This window comes from Leishmania mexicana, chromosome 18, assembly GCF_000234665.1.
Source record: "Leishmania mexicana MHOM/GT/2001/U1103 complete genome, chromosome 18".
In the NCBI taxonomy this organism is placed as follows: Eukaryota; Euglenozoa; class Kinetoplastea; order Trypanosomatida; family Trypanosomatidae; genus Leishmania; species Leishmania mexicana.
Genome location: NC_018322.1, coordinates 68,844 through 85,766, shown reverse-complemented (window position 1 = coordinate 85,766; position 16,923 = coordinate 68,844). Strand labels below are relative to the sequence as shown.

The 16,923-nt window shown below is 54.9% G+C and overlaps 1 protein-coding gene across 1 annotated transcript; it reads left to right on the top strand.

Moving 5' to 3' along the window:
- Positions 1-15,424: 15,424 nt before the first annotated feature.
- Positions 15,425-16,468, top strand: LMXM_18_0180 (hypothetical protein, unknown function; the record flags this gene model as incomplete). Its single annotated transcript, XM_003873983.1, has 1 exon — positions 15,425-16,468. One exon carries the CDS (start codon positions 15,425-15,427, stop codon positions 16,466-16,468), a length of 1,044 nt encoding a protein of 347 aa, XP_003874032.1.
- Between the last annotated feature and the right edge of the window lie 455 nt (positions 16,469-16,923).

Below are 16,923 nucleotides of genomic sequence, written 5' to 3'. Positions count from 1 at the left end.
GCGGGGAGAGGGACGTCTCCGGAGCTTACGGCGTCTGCCCTTCCGGCGGAGGCGCGGCTGCTGAAGCTGCGCGTCGAACAAGGCAACGCGCTAACATGCAGAGAGACGATGCCGCCAATGGTTGTGCCGCCACTCGTTTTCGTTTGTGGCGCCATGGAAGGGAGAAAAAAGGGCGGTGCTTGCACGGAAGGAGAGCAACCAAATAACCAGACAGCTCTCCTCCATCATGCTTGCTTAGCGCACAGAAGTAGCAACAGCAGCGCTGCGAACGAAAACTAGGGGAGGGCCAATGCGTGTGCGGGGCGACTGTCTTCTGCACCATGCTTCTCCGTGCCACGACATGACACGGAAGATGCGCAAGATGCCCTGGGAAGCCCGACTCCTCAGAGATGCTGATACGGCAGCATCTCAACCAGGGCTGCGGGGTGTCGGGATGACGCCTTTGAGGGAAAAACAGAGGAAAAAGTGTCTTGATACGGCTCCCGCCGGTGGACTCATTGTACTTGTACTTTCTTTCCTGTATTCCTGTCTTCTTTTGTGTTCGTGGCGCTTCGCGTGTCGTCTTGCATGTATATGTACATATATGCTGTTGCTGTTCTCCCCCTTGTGTGCATTCGTATGGATGTGGCGTGTCGTGTGTTGCCCTTCGGGGCGCCGCTTATATTTCTTGCCTTTCCGAATCTGTCTGCCGTGCTTTGGCTGCTGCGCTTTTCATCTCGCCGCGTGACACCAACAACATCTACTGCCCCCTCCTCGTTTCGCTTTTTTGCTTATCCGTGTTTGTGTTCTGTGTCTTTCTCTTCCCTGCTGTTCTCCCCACCCCCTCCCTCCCTTCCCTTCTCACGTCTCGACTTTCAAGACGGACACACGGCTGCGCCGGCCCCCACTTCACGCCCCCCTCGTCCACCACCACGCCTTGATACTTTCGCTCCCTATCGTTTGTGCTCGCGTCTCTACGCTCTCTCCGTCTTTGTGTGCGCGTGGCCGAAGCTCACGTAGCCCCACCGTAGGTTGTCTTTTTCTGTTTTGGCCATGCCTCTCCCGTTGTCTCGCCATCCCTGTATCTTGTTGTGTGTCTCCATCGCAGGCAACACACTCGACATGCACCTCCGCTCTCGCCCAGAGCCCCGCTCACACTTTTCTTTTCCTTGTCGGTCTCCGAATGTGTTATTCCATGTACACACAGACATATATATATGTATATACATGCTTTCCAAGAGTGATGTATCGACTGCCTCTGCCGGAAAGGGGACCGTTGCGTGCCATCCCGTCGTATGCACTCACCTGTCAAAACACCCTCCACCACTTGTGCATAACGCACCGATCATGTGCACCCACCCACCCCCTGACAAGCTCATAAGAACAGTGGAGAGGGAGAGGAAGGGCGGAGAGAGCGCTTGAGTTGAGCGGGAAGGATGCCGAGAGATGACACACAGCGTATATAATTTCGACTGAATTTGTTTTTTTTTCCCCATCACATGCCGGCGCCTCATCCGCCTATTCGGTACGTCTTGTCTCGGGGGCTTTCCGTGTTTCGGGGATGCTTGCAACAGTGTCGGTGTTGCATGTGTGTGTGTGGGGAAGCGAGGGGATGGGAGGGGGGTGAGAAGAAAGCACATCATGGGGATCACTTGAGATGCTCGACACGTGCGTTTCCTTGGCTGCGCTCATTTATGTATGTGCACACGTGTACATGAATGTATATATATGTATGTATATATGTATATATGTGTCTGAATATGTATATATACTGTATGGGTACCGGTGCCGTTGTTTTTTTTCTTCTTGTTTGTTCGTTAGCTTTATGTGTGCTTTTCGTCTTCGTCTTATGTATTTTTTTCATGAAAGTGCCGTGCCCTCTTTCGTTTCAGTTGTCCTTCACCGCATCGACTCTCTCCCCCTCTCGCTCCGTTTTCTTTTCTGTACTGCTTTCTGCTGCTTCTCTGGCCTGGGTCTTCGCGCTCTCGTTCATGTGAGGACGTTGCTGTTGAGGTGCAAAGATATCCCGTGAGGGACGAAACGCGAAGCCGCCACGCGTCCGGTGCGTCACTGAGGGGAGAGAAAAGGAAAACTGCAGGCCCCTTCTTCCACATGAATAAAGGATCGTATACAGAAACTGAAGATGGCACATGCGTGGTCGGCACGTATATGCCATAAATACAGGCATGCCTACGCAGGAAGTACGTGGGAAGCGACATACCTCGCCACTCTCCGCCACGGTCACGATCTCCTTCGGCTATATTCAAACCTGTTTTGAAAAAGGACACGCACAGGCACGCGGCAGACGGAGCAGCGATGCAAAGGCAGTCAGAACGAATACGAACAGTAAAAAAAAAGTTGAGGGCGTTGTTAGCGGCAACGAGTCCAGACGTCACACCCACGCCCGCCCACACATTTATAAAAACCACCCTGTTATTGGTTAGGGATCTTTTTTTTTTCGGATATCTCTGTGCTTATATTAGGTGCAGCTATGGCGATGCACCCTGCAGGACATCATTAGGGAACACCGACTCTCGTCTTGACTACCTATTTTTTTGTTTAGTTTCCTCCACGTCATGCGTGTCTTCTCCTTATATGGAGTACTCCTGCATGACGCTTCATCTCTCTCTCCCCCTCTCCCTCTCTCGTGTTTATGCATGTGCGTGTGTGCGTGTTTGAACATTGTTTGTTGTACCTTTTATTTCCCACCTCTCATGCCCCATCTGCGTAACCGCCTTCTCACGTCTACGGACGTCACAGCTCTGGGACGTCTTCCCTTCAGCCACTTTTTGTTTATTTTAGGACCCTCCTCTACTGCTTTTGTTGAGCATCTTTCCTTTACCTTTTTTTTGTCTCGCTGTCGCTAGCACCATCTCTTGGTGCCTGAACGACTTATTCGAAGTTCTTCCCTCGTTACAGAGGAGACGAATCACAGAGAGTCGCGGAGAGGAAAGTGCGTGTGTGTGTTTATGTCTGTGTGCGGGAGCATACATGCATGCGTACGCATTTATTTTCGTTTTTTTTTTCTCATCTCTTTGCTTGCTCGACGTACGCGTACGAGAGCACAACATGCTCATTGCGTGTAAACATATATACATATATACATCTTACATATATGCATATATATTGTACTGCTCCACTCTCTGTGTGTTCGTGTTTCTTGCCTTTGTCTACAGTGGTCACTGGCTGCACCACCTCCCACTTTTTTGTGTTTTATTTAACGCTCTTCTTTTCGATTTTCTTTTGTTCAGTGTTCGTGTCTGTGCGCTCGCCAACATAGTCTCTTTCCAGTGTAACTCTTTACTCTTCCGTGCCTCTTTCTTTTTGCCGCTTAGGCTGCGTTGTCTAGTATTCCCCCCCCACCCCGCCCGCCTGCCCGCCCCCATTCTATCACTCCATGTGTGTGTGTCTCTGCGTGAGCGTCCGTGGATCCTCTGTTTCTCCTCGTGTCTGCTACTTGGTGTTTGTGCGCCACTGCTGTCTGTACACGTCGAGACAATTCTTCGTCTTTTTTTTCTTGCTCTCAATTCTAGCTTTATGTTTATGCTCGCTTCTCGTGTGTGTGTGTGTGTTACGTTACGGCGCGGATCTTTCGCTGTTTTGGCCTCTATTTCTCGGCCGTCTCTCTTCTTTTCTGTTCGGGTCTTTTCTCTTGCTCTCTGCGCCATTGTTTGGGCATCATCCTCCGCCTTGCTCTGTTGGTTGACACCCTGGATTTCCTTTCCCCCTCCCCGCGGCTCCCTTTGGAGCTCCATCGATCGTGCTCGTGTCGGCGATGCCCCGGACGTGTGTCACGGTAGGTGTGTATGTATCTCTATCACCTTGGAAGGATGGTCATTTCATTTCTTTTGTTTTACTCCTTTGTCTTGGTGCGACTTTCACCCCCTCCACTCCTTTTTTTTTTGCCTCTCCACGACCTCCTCACCGCCACACGTGCACACCGACGGGAGCTCTATTCCTCTATCCTCCCTCGGCGCTTCTCCTCATGTATCCTTCTTACTTTATCTCTGGCGTCACCTGCACAAGGCTTCGTTTTTTTTTCGTGTCTAGGCGTGGGGGGAGGGAGGGGAGGGCCTTATGCACTTCTTTCGCACCCCTGTGCCTCGTGCCACACACCCTCCCCCCTCACCCCCCTCTTTGGACCTTTTCATGCTTTCTTACATTGCGTTTTTTTCCTTTGTGTGTATGTGTGCTTATTTCGTCTACGTATTCTTGCCGGCCGGCCCGTCTTTCTGTCAACCCAGTCGTTTTCCTGCCTAGCACTAGAACACCAGAGTTCGTCCAAGCACCCGATGTTCTGTTGAGAGAGAGAGCATGCAGCTACCTCCGTCGGTGAGAGACGCCCTCTTTTCCAAGAGGAGAAACTGAAAAGTGTAGCCCCCCCTCCCCCCCCACACCACCGATATACGCTGTTGCGCGCGGGAAGCTTCGACCCGGGAGCGAAAGGACGAACCGCAAGGGACGTGCAGTATACTGCGTCTTCTCTCTCGGACTTTTCCGCTTCCCCCCTTCTACACCGCCACCCGCCACCCCATCTATTCCGTGTCCGTCCCTATTTGCGTGTGTATGTGTGTGTGTGCGCGTTTTCTTTTGGTACACCTCTTTTTCATGCAATCGACGGGCTTCTTTTCTTAAAAAATAAAGATTTTTTTCTTGGTTTCGCGCCTTGCTTGGCTCCGTCCCTTCCCACTTGCTTCTCCATTGCCCTTCGTGAGTGCATCTGCGCACAGGAGTCTCATAAACATGCTTAACCGGCACGAGTGTGGGAGGATGAAGGACTGGCCTCCAATGGAGCATCGGAACGAAAGGAATTGTACGTGACTGCAGGCTGTGGCACTGGCGGAGATGTTGATGGCGACCGAGTGTCGTTCGCTGGTGAGATACCAGCCGTGAAACGACAGGGCAGTGCACGCGCACAGGGTGAAATGAGACCACATATGTGTTGTATCGTGAGCCATGTCCTGCCCTCCTCGTACATGGAGCGCCATCATGTAGGATGCAGATTAATCTGCGTCCCTGCAGCTTCACACGCAAGCCTCCTGGGCACAAACGTATGGCGGCATTGCCCCTCATGCTCACACGTTGACTGTCTTCATTCCTTTTCAGGTATTCCGTCCAACATGACCTTTTGGGGTGAAAGTTTCTTCTTTTCGTTCGAGTTTGTCACTAACTCTCTGCCTTTTCCTCCTCGCCCGTCTTCTTGCGTGCTGTCGTCCGCGTTGGCGAGGGACCCTCTGCCCACCCGCACACTTGGCAGGAAGGCGGCTTTCTCGTTTGTTGCAGCTCTCTCTCTCCAGTGCTCCCGCGCGTTTTGCTTGCCCTCCTGCCGTTTTTGATTGCCCTTTGCAGCGCCTACCTTCCACCAAATACTGCTCCTCTCTTCCCCCTCTGCCTCCCCCCATGATCCGCCACCCTGGTGGTGCCCCCCCTTGTGTACGTGCGCACATGCTCGCTGCTGCGGTGTTTCAGCAGACCCTCTTGGCTTCTCTTGGTGCACGTGTGTGCATACACTCACCTTCTCTTCGGTTTATGCTTTCTTTAGATTGTTCCTTCGTGCGTGCACGTGTTTCTTCCCCCTTCTTACGCGTGTGTGCTCTCTCTATGAGCTCGTGTTGTGTGTCCCACTGCCGTTGATGTGTGTGCGTGTGGTTTGGGGCTGCTGACGAACTTCTCTTGTCGCCCGCGCGCACCCCTGTCGGTGTTTTTTTTAATGCCTTTTTCCTTTGTTACCCGCGTCATCATTCTTCTTGCCGCCCTCCTTCTCTCTCTCCCTCCCACACCTTGTTTCCTTTTTTCTTTTAGCTGATGTGTTCTTCTTGTTCCTGTACCACTGCCAGCGGTGTTGGCCCCATTTCGTTTTTTCTTTGCGCTTTTCTCTTGCCCACCCCTCCCCGCCTTTATCGAAGAAAAAAAGAACAGTAAAACTACGCAGACACCGGCCCACACAGATCCCTGCTGGTGCGCATGCGCTCTTGGCGACCTGGGCGATGATTTTTTTTTGTCTTCTATTTTTCTTCTTGCTTTTCTCTTCTCTGCTGCTCGCCAGCGCTCTTCCCAGGCATGGTCACCAGCCACCAGGCTAGGTGGCGACACCCCTCACCAGTGGAAGGATACCATGGCCGAGCGCTACCGACTCTTGGGGGGAAGGAAAAGAGGACAAGAACGGCCCAGTGCGCCACTGGAGCCAATCCGAAGAAAAAAAATAAAACGCCCGAAGTGGCGCCGAAGGGAACCCCGACAAAAGTCGAGGAAGAAGACATGCGCATCACAGAGGGCGAGGCCGCTCAGAGCACGGCGAAACAGCAGACAGAAGAGCCGGCCGAAAAAAAACGAAAAAAGGAGCGGCGAAATGATGTGCTCAAAACGTTGGAGGAAGAGAGTCGAAAAAAAAGACGAAAGAACACGAAGTTTTCCGCATCTGGAGTAGTCGGTATCTGTGCGTGTCCTCTGCAACCCTGAGCCGCGTCCGTAGATCATTTCGTTTTCTTTTTTTTGTTTGATCTATGCCGCTGTCTCCAATTTTTTTTTTCGAATCCTCTCCTTTCTATGCGTCCTCGACGCGATGAGTGTGTCTCTGTGTCGGTGTGTCTGCATGGGGTGCATGCATTCTGCCAAGAGGACATCTCGTTCGCCCTGACACCACCCTCCCTCCTCGCTCACACCACTCCCACTCATTCCCTCCGCTGTGTCTCTGTGTGTGTGTGCGTGCGTGATGCTCCGTCATGCGCGCTTCCTCTTCCTTCTCTAGATTGTTTTTTTTTTCTTTCCGTTTGCCAACTCACGTGCCATGTACACTATAAACGACGACGAGACGACGGCTTTTAGCGTTTTTCTTGGTTTCGAACGCCCCCGTCCACATCACGTTTTTTTCTTTTTTCCCCTTTGACACGGGCACCTGTCCCTACTTTGGCTCCTGGCAGCGGCAAGATGGCGTGCTGCCAACGACACCGCTAGCACTGCGGCATCCACGCCCCCGACCACGGTTGCTATGAGGGCATCCCGCCCGGCGTGGCGCCCGGTATGCTACGCAAGCGTTGTGGATCGCTCCGGGTGGGTGTCGCAACACACGTCGTTCTTCACGACATGACCCTGCATGCAGTGTTGTGACTACGCATATCCTACCCGTGCGCTGCACGGGCTTTCTGCGCCGTGTGTCTACGGCTGCCCCCTCCCTGTGTGACCTTAGAAGGACAAGGTGTGGGCTCTATGCACGCAGGCGCATGCCCGATGCCGCCACCGGCGCATAGCCGCGCCCCCACCCGTCGCGGCACATGGGGGCACGCTATCCAGACACGCGCAGTCCATGGCATTGGCAGAAGCTGCACGATGACGACAGCGACCCCTCAGGCGACAGCGCCGTCCTGAATCAGGCGCCAATGTGCAGGAATGTGCGCACTGTGCACACGCGCGGCTAACCACAGCTGGCACGGTGTGCCCCATCCCGGGCAAAGGACGCAGTGGCCAGCAGAGCACGAGCGATGGACGAGAAGGGAGGCGAGGAGATCTATACCGATCAACACCAGCGTGCATGTGTGTGCGAGGCATGCGGCGTCCCCTGCGTCTGACCGCGTAGGCTCATGAGGCGCAGATGGTGGAAGAGCACGACGAGAGCAGTCCGACCGGCACCATCCGAGTCCTCCAGACTTCCGCGTGAAGAGTCTCCACGCGACATGATGGAATGCCGCGGCTTGAGGCGGCCGAGGGCGAAGCATGGCATACGGGCCGTGCACAGGGCCTCAGGGGGCTGTGACCTGGGGCTGCTCAACATCCCCCCTGGGCTCATGCGGCATGTGCATGGGCGACGCCCTGCTACCCGCACCACTGGCGCCACACGCCTCGCGCGCTCGAGCGCAGGACCCTGGACGCGGCCCGCTGTGGATCAGGGCATGTTGTTCGCCCGAGTCCCTTCTGACGCGGATCGCGCCGCACGCAACCAAAGGAAAGGGCGGGGAATGCCAGGAGGAACCCGTTCGACGGCCAGGACTTGGCGGCAGCCCAACAGCGGTAGGGGAGCGATGGCTGTTTGCGTCTATCGGTTGACTTGTCGATCACTCAGTGGATATACGGGCGAAGTGATTTGGCGTTCTGAGGTCGGTTGTGTGTGGTCGAATGCGCGTACGTTTTTAGTGTTCTCGTTGTTGTTCCGCGGCCCATCGCATCTTGCGGAGGAGCCCGCAGTATACCGAAAGGGAGGGTACAAGCGACGTAGCAGAGGCAGGCGAACACGAAGGAGGCAACGCGAACTGGCGGTGCTCGACGGCAAGCGCCCTCCCTTTTTCTGTGCTCATCCGGGGCTTCTCTTTATTTGCTTCTCACATGTGGGCACCATGTCGTGTAGACATCTCTCTTGGTGACCTCGTTCGGGGTTTCTTCGGCTGCTTCGGACGTTGTCGAGGTGGTTGGCAGCACTTTCCTTGTTTCCCTTGTTCTTTGTTAGCCTCGTTTCTTATGCAGGCGCATCGCAGCAGCCGATGTGGAGCGGCGAAGTTCTATAGCTGCTGTGAGAGAGAGAGAGAGACAGAAAACGGATCAGGGCGAGAGATGGCGGTGGCTCGCGTGGCAGGCAAGAATTGGTTGACGGCGGCAAAGGTCTTTTCGTTTTTTCTGCTGCCCTGGCTTCATCCGCTCGAGCTAGCGTGACGGCAAAGGCGGTGGCGGGTGGGGGTGGTGGTGGATGACAGGCACGGCAGGTTACGGGTGCGAAGAGGGCTTCTGCGCACGGACGCAAAGAAAAAGACAAAGACGCGAGAAGGCTTTCTGTCTTGGCCCGTAAATACGCCGTGCCGTGCCTCGTTGGTTTCGCTCATCTATCACCATCGAGCGCCCCGCGGCGCGCGCTCACCCCGCTGGATGCTCGGAAATTTCCCCTTTTTGCTCCTCTTGTCCACCGCCCACAACACAGTGAGACGTGGGCTTGAGTCTGAAGGCGTGTGTGTGTGCCAGATGGCACCACATCTGTGTGCATCCATCGCTCCGTGCATGTGTGTTGTGTGCCGCAGAGTCGGTCTGCGAACGGAACGCTCACTCGTCGGGACCTTCTTCCGTCTCGCCTTCGCCTTTTTCTTCGATCCCCGTGTGCTTCGTTTTCTTGTCGTTGCTGGGCATTACAGTGCAAATGATCTTTCATCCGTCTGACTTCAGGGTCAACGCCTGCTTTTCTCTGCGTGCCTCTTGGTGCGTGTCTGTATTACTGGCAGGTTCTTCTCCCTTCCCCTTCCCCTTGTGGTGCTGCTGGGAATGTGCATAATGCGGCAAGTCTCCTCTCTCTGTGCGTGTGTGTATACCCGATGAAGCTCGCGTACGGGATCTCATCGCATGAGGCGGGTGGAGAGGAGAAGCGGACGAGGGGAGCAAAGCTCGATATCTTTCCTTCATTGTCGCCTTTTTTAAATGTCTTGTGCGCGTGTGCATGTGTGTGAGCCTTTCACTTTTTCTTTTTACGGAACTCGGTCTGATGGGTGTGTGCTGCTGCTTCGGTGTTTTGGCGCTGAGCGAGGGATGTGTGCATGTTGTGATGTGATAGCGATGCCGATATGTAGGTGTCTGAGCATGTGCGTTAGACGTTGCAGCCTTTATGTGGCGCGTGTGTGCGCTCATCGATGCACAGAGGAGCTTCTCTTGCTGTAGCTTCGCCATCTCTCTCGAACACTCTGTGCCTGTACTCCATAGCGCTTTCCTCTTGCTCTACTTGCTGCGCAGCCTCTTCAGATGTCCCCCCGTCCGTCTGCGTCCGAGTAGAGTGATGGCGATGCGCTGGCTTATGTTTCCTGCATCCCTTTCCCCTTTCCTTTCACCTTCTCCCTTCACGCTTCTCTCTTCATTGATCCCTCGGTGCACTGGCGAGGCTCCGTGTTGGGCACAGCCTTGTCTTTGTGCCTTTATTCTTCCCAGCCTTACGTCTGCTTTTTCGTTGTTGTTTGCAATTTGTTTTTCGCTGTGTGCCCCTTTGTTTTCGCGTAGGCTGGTATGGTTTTATTTATTTATTTCAGGAGATGCGCACGTGCATGGGGGTTGTCTCCACCGTTTCGTTGTACATCGCTGTTCGTACTCGTGCAGCGTGCGCGTTTTATGTTTTCTTGCTTTCCTTTTTTTTTCTCTCTCTCTCTCTCGTCGCTTGAATCCGTTCGCGCGGGCGGTAAAGGTGAGCGGCCCAGTTGGCAATGCTCGTTCTCTCGTTTTTTTTTTCTTGTTCTTTGGTGGTGTGTCGATGCACTTCTGTGTGCGTGTATGTATGTGTGTATGTGTGTGTGTGTGTGTCAACGTCGGAAATATCTCCTTGCTTTTCATTTTCTTACCCCTTTTCGCGACAGGGCAGCGAGCGGACATCTCCCCTGTGAGAGAGGAGAGCGCCGTTAACGCACACTCCCTCTCCTCGAGAGCACCAGAAGGGGCAGCGACGGTGAAGGGGATGCTCACAGAGGTGCAGAGTAGTGCATCGAGAGGCCTAGTGCTTCAAACGATGAAAAAAAAAGAATGGATAGGGAAGCAGCAAACCGCAGAAAAAGGGGTCGGGTCGTCGGTCTGTGTACCTCTTCGTGTGGGTGTGCGTGCGAAGTGGGTCGGGTGAAGTATGAAGAACACAAATACACACACAGAGAAACAGATGCGGGGTAAAAACGGAATGAACGCCGCGCCAGACGTGGAAAATGACTGCCGCGCGCACTTCCTTTGGCCGCTCCCTCTCCGCCTGTGTGTCGTTTTTTTTGTTGTTTGCATGTATTCGATTTCGCTATCAGCTGCGCGCCGTTTTCGATTGGCCTGTGTCGCCTTCTCATAGCGCCCACAGGCACAGACACCTCGGATGAAAACATCGTCAGATGGAAAGTGGAAGGAGGAAAGCGTGAGAGAGGGAGAGATGCGAAGCGTTACCGAGCCAGCCGCATTAACACTCAAGGGCATAAACACTCCCATCGCCGTTTCAAGAGTGTTTTCGTTGTCCATCTGCCCTCTACACTGTCTTGTACGTATACTGTGCGCTCCTCTTTCCTCTCTCGGTGCTGTTGCATTGATTGGCGTGTGTGTGTGTGTGTGGGTAGGTGGGTGTCTGCCGCACAAAGCTACGATGACAAGAAGAGAGGAAAAACGGCGAGACAGCTCTGCATGCAACGGTGTTCATATAGTATTCACTCCAGCACGCAGTTCTTGTGGTTGTGTGCGCCATGATTGCAAGAGGACGCGTGGCGGGAAGGACAAAGGCTCGCAGATGTCCCTTACTTCTTCTCTTTGCCTTTGAATGAGCAGTGCTCCGTTCGCCTCCCGTTCAAGGCGCCTATTCACAGCTCCTGTGTTTTTACTCTTGGCCATGCGCCCTTTGTGAATTTTGTGCTCACTTCCCTGTCGTGTCTGTTGTGCTGACGAAGACGCGCTGGCAGCGCGTCTTTTGAGGCGCTTTTTCTTAGTCTCTGCTTTCTCGCACTTTCTTCTCTGATCGGCTTTCTTTTTTTTCTTCTCGCTATATCAAGCGGGCGTACGCGCTGCAGGCACGCGCGCAGCTACGCCGAGGCACCGTGGATAGATTCTATCCAGTTTCTTTGCGGGGTGGCTGTCTTAGTGCCAGTGGGTGCGATGGAATGGTGTAGACGTGAAGGATTGGCAGCAAAGGTTGCCAACACGAAGCCAAAACACGGACACTGGCGAGCCCTCGTGGTCGTTGTTCCCTGCGGGAGAGAGGAATGCCGTGCGATTGGAGCTCATGCCTGTTCACCTTTGGCTTTCGTGCCGACATCCTTTTTACGCACGCTCCTCCTCCTTTCCTCCTCCCTTCGTCCGTGCCGCTGTGGTGATGGTAAAAAAGCGAAGAGAGGAGGGCAGAGGATTCGGTGACTCTTGTGCGTGCACTTTTGTATGTGCGTGCCGCTGCGCAGAATGCCCAGCGCCGTGACCTCCCTGCCCCAGCGGGCTCCCTTACCAGTGTGTCTGTATTTTGTTGTGGTGGGGTGATGAAGGGTCTGCGGTCTCTCCTCCTTTTTTTCCTATGCTGTGCCTCCTTTTGCTTCAAAGCTCTCCTTCATTGCGGCGTGTGCTTACGTGACGCTATCCCTCCCTCACCCCCACTTGCACGTGCTTCTCTTCTCGCTACTGCCATCCCCCCTCCCCTACCCATTGCCACCCCATCTGTCTCCATCGTCCTTCGATTTTTGTTTTTTCGAACCCCCAGCGGCGAATGCCCTTCTCCTCTTTCCCATTCTCCCCACAGACGCTCTGAGTGCGCATTTTTGGCGGTGCATGCGCCCCCCTCCCAAACACAACAGCAAACATGGGAAGCAACTAATGGACTGTGGAGGGGGTGAGGGGTGGGTGGGGAGGCAGTGGGCCACGTGAAGGGAGATGCGCGAAGCAGGTACGGTGAGGAGGCGATGCCCGCCAGGCGCTCTTCGTCTTCCCCGTCACGAAATGCTCGTTGTTCCGTCTGTCTCTTCGAGTTTCTTTTATCCCGCTCCTCCTTCCCCCTCTCTCCCTTGCTGTGTTTTAGTTTTCACGTCTTGTTGCTGCTTAGATGGTGGTGGTGTGTGGTGGCTTTTGATTTTCTGTGTACATTATTCTTCTTGGCACCCTTTTCAATACGTGCACACGGTGCACAAGAGTGAGTTCTCTGCCTCGCCACCATCAACCTTGTCTCTTCCCCACACACAAGCCGCATGCATACAAAATGCGCGCGCTTTTTTCTCTTTTTTTCTGTGGCTCCACGCTGCTACCCTCCTGTGATTCCGTTGCCCTTTCGCCTTCATCAGGGTCTGTGTTTTGCGGCGTACGTGGGCCGTGTCTCTGTGTATGCGCGAGTGCGCGCGTCAACATTGGTTTGCCTCCGTGCGCGGATGAATACATGTGTGAGTGCTTGGCCACGGTCGAAAAGACAACGCGGCGAGTGCGCGAAGAGAAGAGCTCCTGCTGCGCACGTAGGGAGTGTTTTATGGAAAAGGGGCAACGTGGCGTGTGCGCATCTCTGCGTGACCGTCCGAGCTACACGCCAACCTACCTCCACGCGAGAGCTCACACGCACTTCCTTGTCGCACTCTGACCCTCTAGCTTGCGTGCCCTACGAAAATTCCCGGCACACCGCCATTCTCGCCTCCAGCGTCTTTCCTTCCACAAAGTGTTCCAACGACAGCAGCAGCAACTGACGAAGAAAAAAGAAAAATGGACGACGCAGCCTTGTATGTGCTTCTTGCGCTCTTCTTTTGTCCTCATCCTTTTGTGGGCCTGCGTGCGTTACCGTGTTTTGCGTCGTCGTCTTCGTTTTCGTCTGCAGCCGCCTGGCGTTGCCTTCCCTCTCCCCTCCTCGCCTGTAAGTCTTCCGATCTCCTGCCTTGTTCCCTTTTTTCTTTGTTTCTTTCGTTTCGCCCTCACCCTCACCTTCTCCTCCTTCATGATTTTACTTTACGTCCATTTCGTTTTGTTGTTGTTGTTGTTTCCTTCGTGCGTTGCCTTTATCCCTCGCGACTCCTCCTCCCTCCCCATCTCTCTCTCCTTCCCCCCTCTTCTTTTCTTTTTTCGATCTTTCCTCATCCGTTTTTGTTTTGTTTTGTTGTTGGTTGTTGTCTTTTTTTTTTCGCCTTCTCTCTCGCTGGACAAGTCTGCTCCACCGCCACCGCCCCTACACACGCGCCCACTCATCCCCCTCCCCCACACACGCCAGCAGCCAAAAAAAAACAAAGAGGAAGATGATCAACGTAAATCACACACACACACACACACACACACAGAAAGGAAGGGAAGGGAAAGGACGGCAAATCAAAGATATTTCTACGGACGTCTTCTTTTTTGTTTGAACCCCGACATCATCTACCGCATCCTCTTCCCCCCTCTCTCCCTCCCTCCCTCCGCCCCCGGCCTCGTTCCCCCCTCTTTCACGCCCCCCCCCTCCTCCTTGTCTTCCCTCTACATGTTGTGCGACGGCTTTTATTCTCTCGCCGCTTCTAGGTTTGCTGTGACGTGTGCTCTACTTCCCTCTCCCTTTTGCATGCACGCTTTCTCTTGAGGCGTACTCGACCAAAATGCAGCTGAATCTGTGCGTTGACTTGTGTTCTTACGCTGACCTACTCGTGCCCCTCATTTTCTCTGTCGCCATTTCTCCGAAAATGCTCGCTGAGTCTCTCTGTTCGAGTTTCGCTCGCCTGTTGCCTTTCCTGGTTTTCGCGCAAGAAGGACGGGGCAAGTACGTGCACTCGACGAAGAAAAAGTGCTCGGTGAGGATGCGCGTTAGCCTACCACTGGTGTGCGTGCCTCCCTCCTTTTCCCAGTATCACAGTGGCTGTCGTGCGGGGAGAATTTCTATAGGGAGGGAAGGGCACGGGTGCGAGGCGTGAGACACGGGCAGTGCGGCTGCACTGATGAACTGAACGAAAAAGAGAGGCTTACTAGAAAGCAAAAGAATGAAAATGCAGAGAGAGAACACAGAATGCCAACACGGCCTCCGATGTAGCTCAACCCACGTCCCGCCGCCAAGGGGAATGCTTCAGTCTCGCGGAATCACCACTCCCGTCACTGGAGGCATCCGCCCCCACCCAGAGCGCACTGACGCGCAGGAAATAAACGAGGAGGGAGCCCCGAATATTGCAACGCAGCTCCGAGAGAGAGAGAATATAAGGCGATGGAGCCTCTAGCGGTGTCTGAGGTGCTCTCTCGGTCCCCCTCTCTATCTTAAACGACTCGATCTTTCCCATCTGTGAAGGTGGTGAAGGCTGCTGCTGCTGTCGAGCGACAAGTTTTGCGGCGGGGTCGACATGCATCTTCGCTATCTCTCCAAAATGTAGAATATTCGCCTTAACCTCGAACCTCGGGTCTTGTTACATGGCCTTCTCCTCTGCTGAACGCTGCACCCTCCCTCCATGCGCACACGCCCAGGGTTTGGCGCTGGATTTTCACCTGTAAGCACAAATGCGCGCACCTATACAAACCGCTATGCGCACCTTCCTGCCTCGTCAGTACGCACACATACCCTGCCAGGCAGCGCAGCTGCGCGCCTTTGCTCACACCTCTTAGCTTAAGAAAACAGCAACGGGCGAAGCAAAAAAAAACCACCACACAAAACGCAGGCGCACTGCCACACGAGGACGCCCTTCGGCGAGACCAACGGGAGAGGAGGAGCTGCATCCACCGTAACACGTTTACGGTGCAACGAAAGGCGCGAGGCCCCCCTCTGCGTGGGGTGCGTCTGCATTCCGTCAACACTTTGCTCGCCTCCCATTTTCGCTCCTCCTTTCGCCCCGGTCTCTCCCCTTGCACGGATGTCTCTCTCACGCCCACAAAACAAAAAAAAACAACACCCACAACAGCAACGTGTCAAGGACTTTCTGCCGCGCTATCTGCGTCGCACCACACACAAACACACACAGACCGGAACGCCTTACATACATCTGGGCCCGATCAGCGTCCTCGCTTCCCCACTTTGCACACAGCAGCGCCTCCATAACTATCCTTTCGTCCTCGACACGCGAGAAAGAAGATGTCTAAGAATTCTCCCCACAAGCACAAGAGCTCCTTCACGCCGAGCAGCACGAACCTCTTCGTCCGCTACCTGCCCCGCGAGGTGGACGACAACCGTCTGCGCGAGATCTTCTCCGCCTTCGGCAACATCACCTCGTCGATGGTGATGCGCGACATCTACAGTGGCCAGAGCCTTGGAACGGCGTTTGTGCGCTACGAGGAGCACGAGGAGGCGCTGCGCGCGATGCGTGATGCCCACGGGATGCCGCTGCTGGGCAAGACGGTGTCTGTGCAGTGGGCGAAGCAGCAGCACGACGACACGCCAGCTGGGCAGGAGCGGCTGAGGATGAACAAGCTGTTCCTGCGCAACGTGCCGCTGGAGGTGACGGAGGAGGACCTGGTCCATCTTGTGAGCCCCTACGGCTCTGTGAGGAAGGTGACGATGCACAATGACACAGCCCCACTGATCGACGCGACGGAGCGCCGCCGCATCGTCTTCATCACCTTTTCCGAGCAAGGCGCTGCAGAGGCTGCGCTGCTTGCGGTGCACAACACCTGTGCCTTCCACCAGTGCCGTGGCATCCCGCTGATGGGAAAGCTGTCAGAGGACTACACGCAGAAGATGCGGACACCGCGGACCGCGCATGTACCTCATTCGTGGCAGTACGGCGGCTCAGAAAGGTCACCGAGCAGCAGCTACTTGAAGGCGGTGAAGCTGTGTTCAGAAGACCCGGCACCTCCGGTGCTTGGCCGCTGCGCCAGCGGAATGAATGCAGCCGACTGCACCGGCATAGATACACCGCGTGGGATGGAAACGCCGCGCAGAGTTGGCACCGCATTGATGAGTTGCCCCAGCCACTCCCAGTGTACGGCTACTATGGCAGTTATGCGTGGTTTGGGGAACACGCAGCGTGTAGCTGCGGAAAGGACTGGCTTCGTGGCGGCTCCCAGGTGCACTTGTGAGACGTTTGTGGGGCCGACGACGATACACGCGCTGGATAGCGGGATTACCGTCACGATACGCCATCGCCCTTCTTCACGGACTTTTAAAGGCTACTCGTGAGCGAACTTCTGCTGTCACCCTCCTCCCGAATGGGTCTCTGCGCTCTCTCCTCTGTAGCCTTCTCCGCGTCCACGGGTTGGCTATTGTCGCCGCGAATTCGTTCGTGTTCACTCGTGACGAGAGCACTCCTCAACGCGTGGCATCTCAGGGCCCCAGCGACCCCTGCACTCTCTCTCTCTGTGTGTGGGTCTGGGGGGAAGCCAGCGCAGCCCTCCTATATCCCTGCCACATGCCGAACCACTTCGGGTGGTGACAGGGCCAGGTGCCTACGACGTAGAGGGGTGGCGAGTGCGACGCATCCCTGCTGACGTCGGCGGTCGTGCCCTGGACGGCGGTGCGTCGGGGCGACCTGCGACTGTGAACAGGTCTGTGCCGTCCACATGATGGGCAGCGTGCCCACGTGACTCGAGCGTACGTCTCACCCACGGCGGTGACACTGCCCGCTGGTGAGGGAA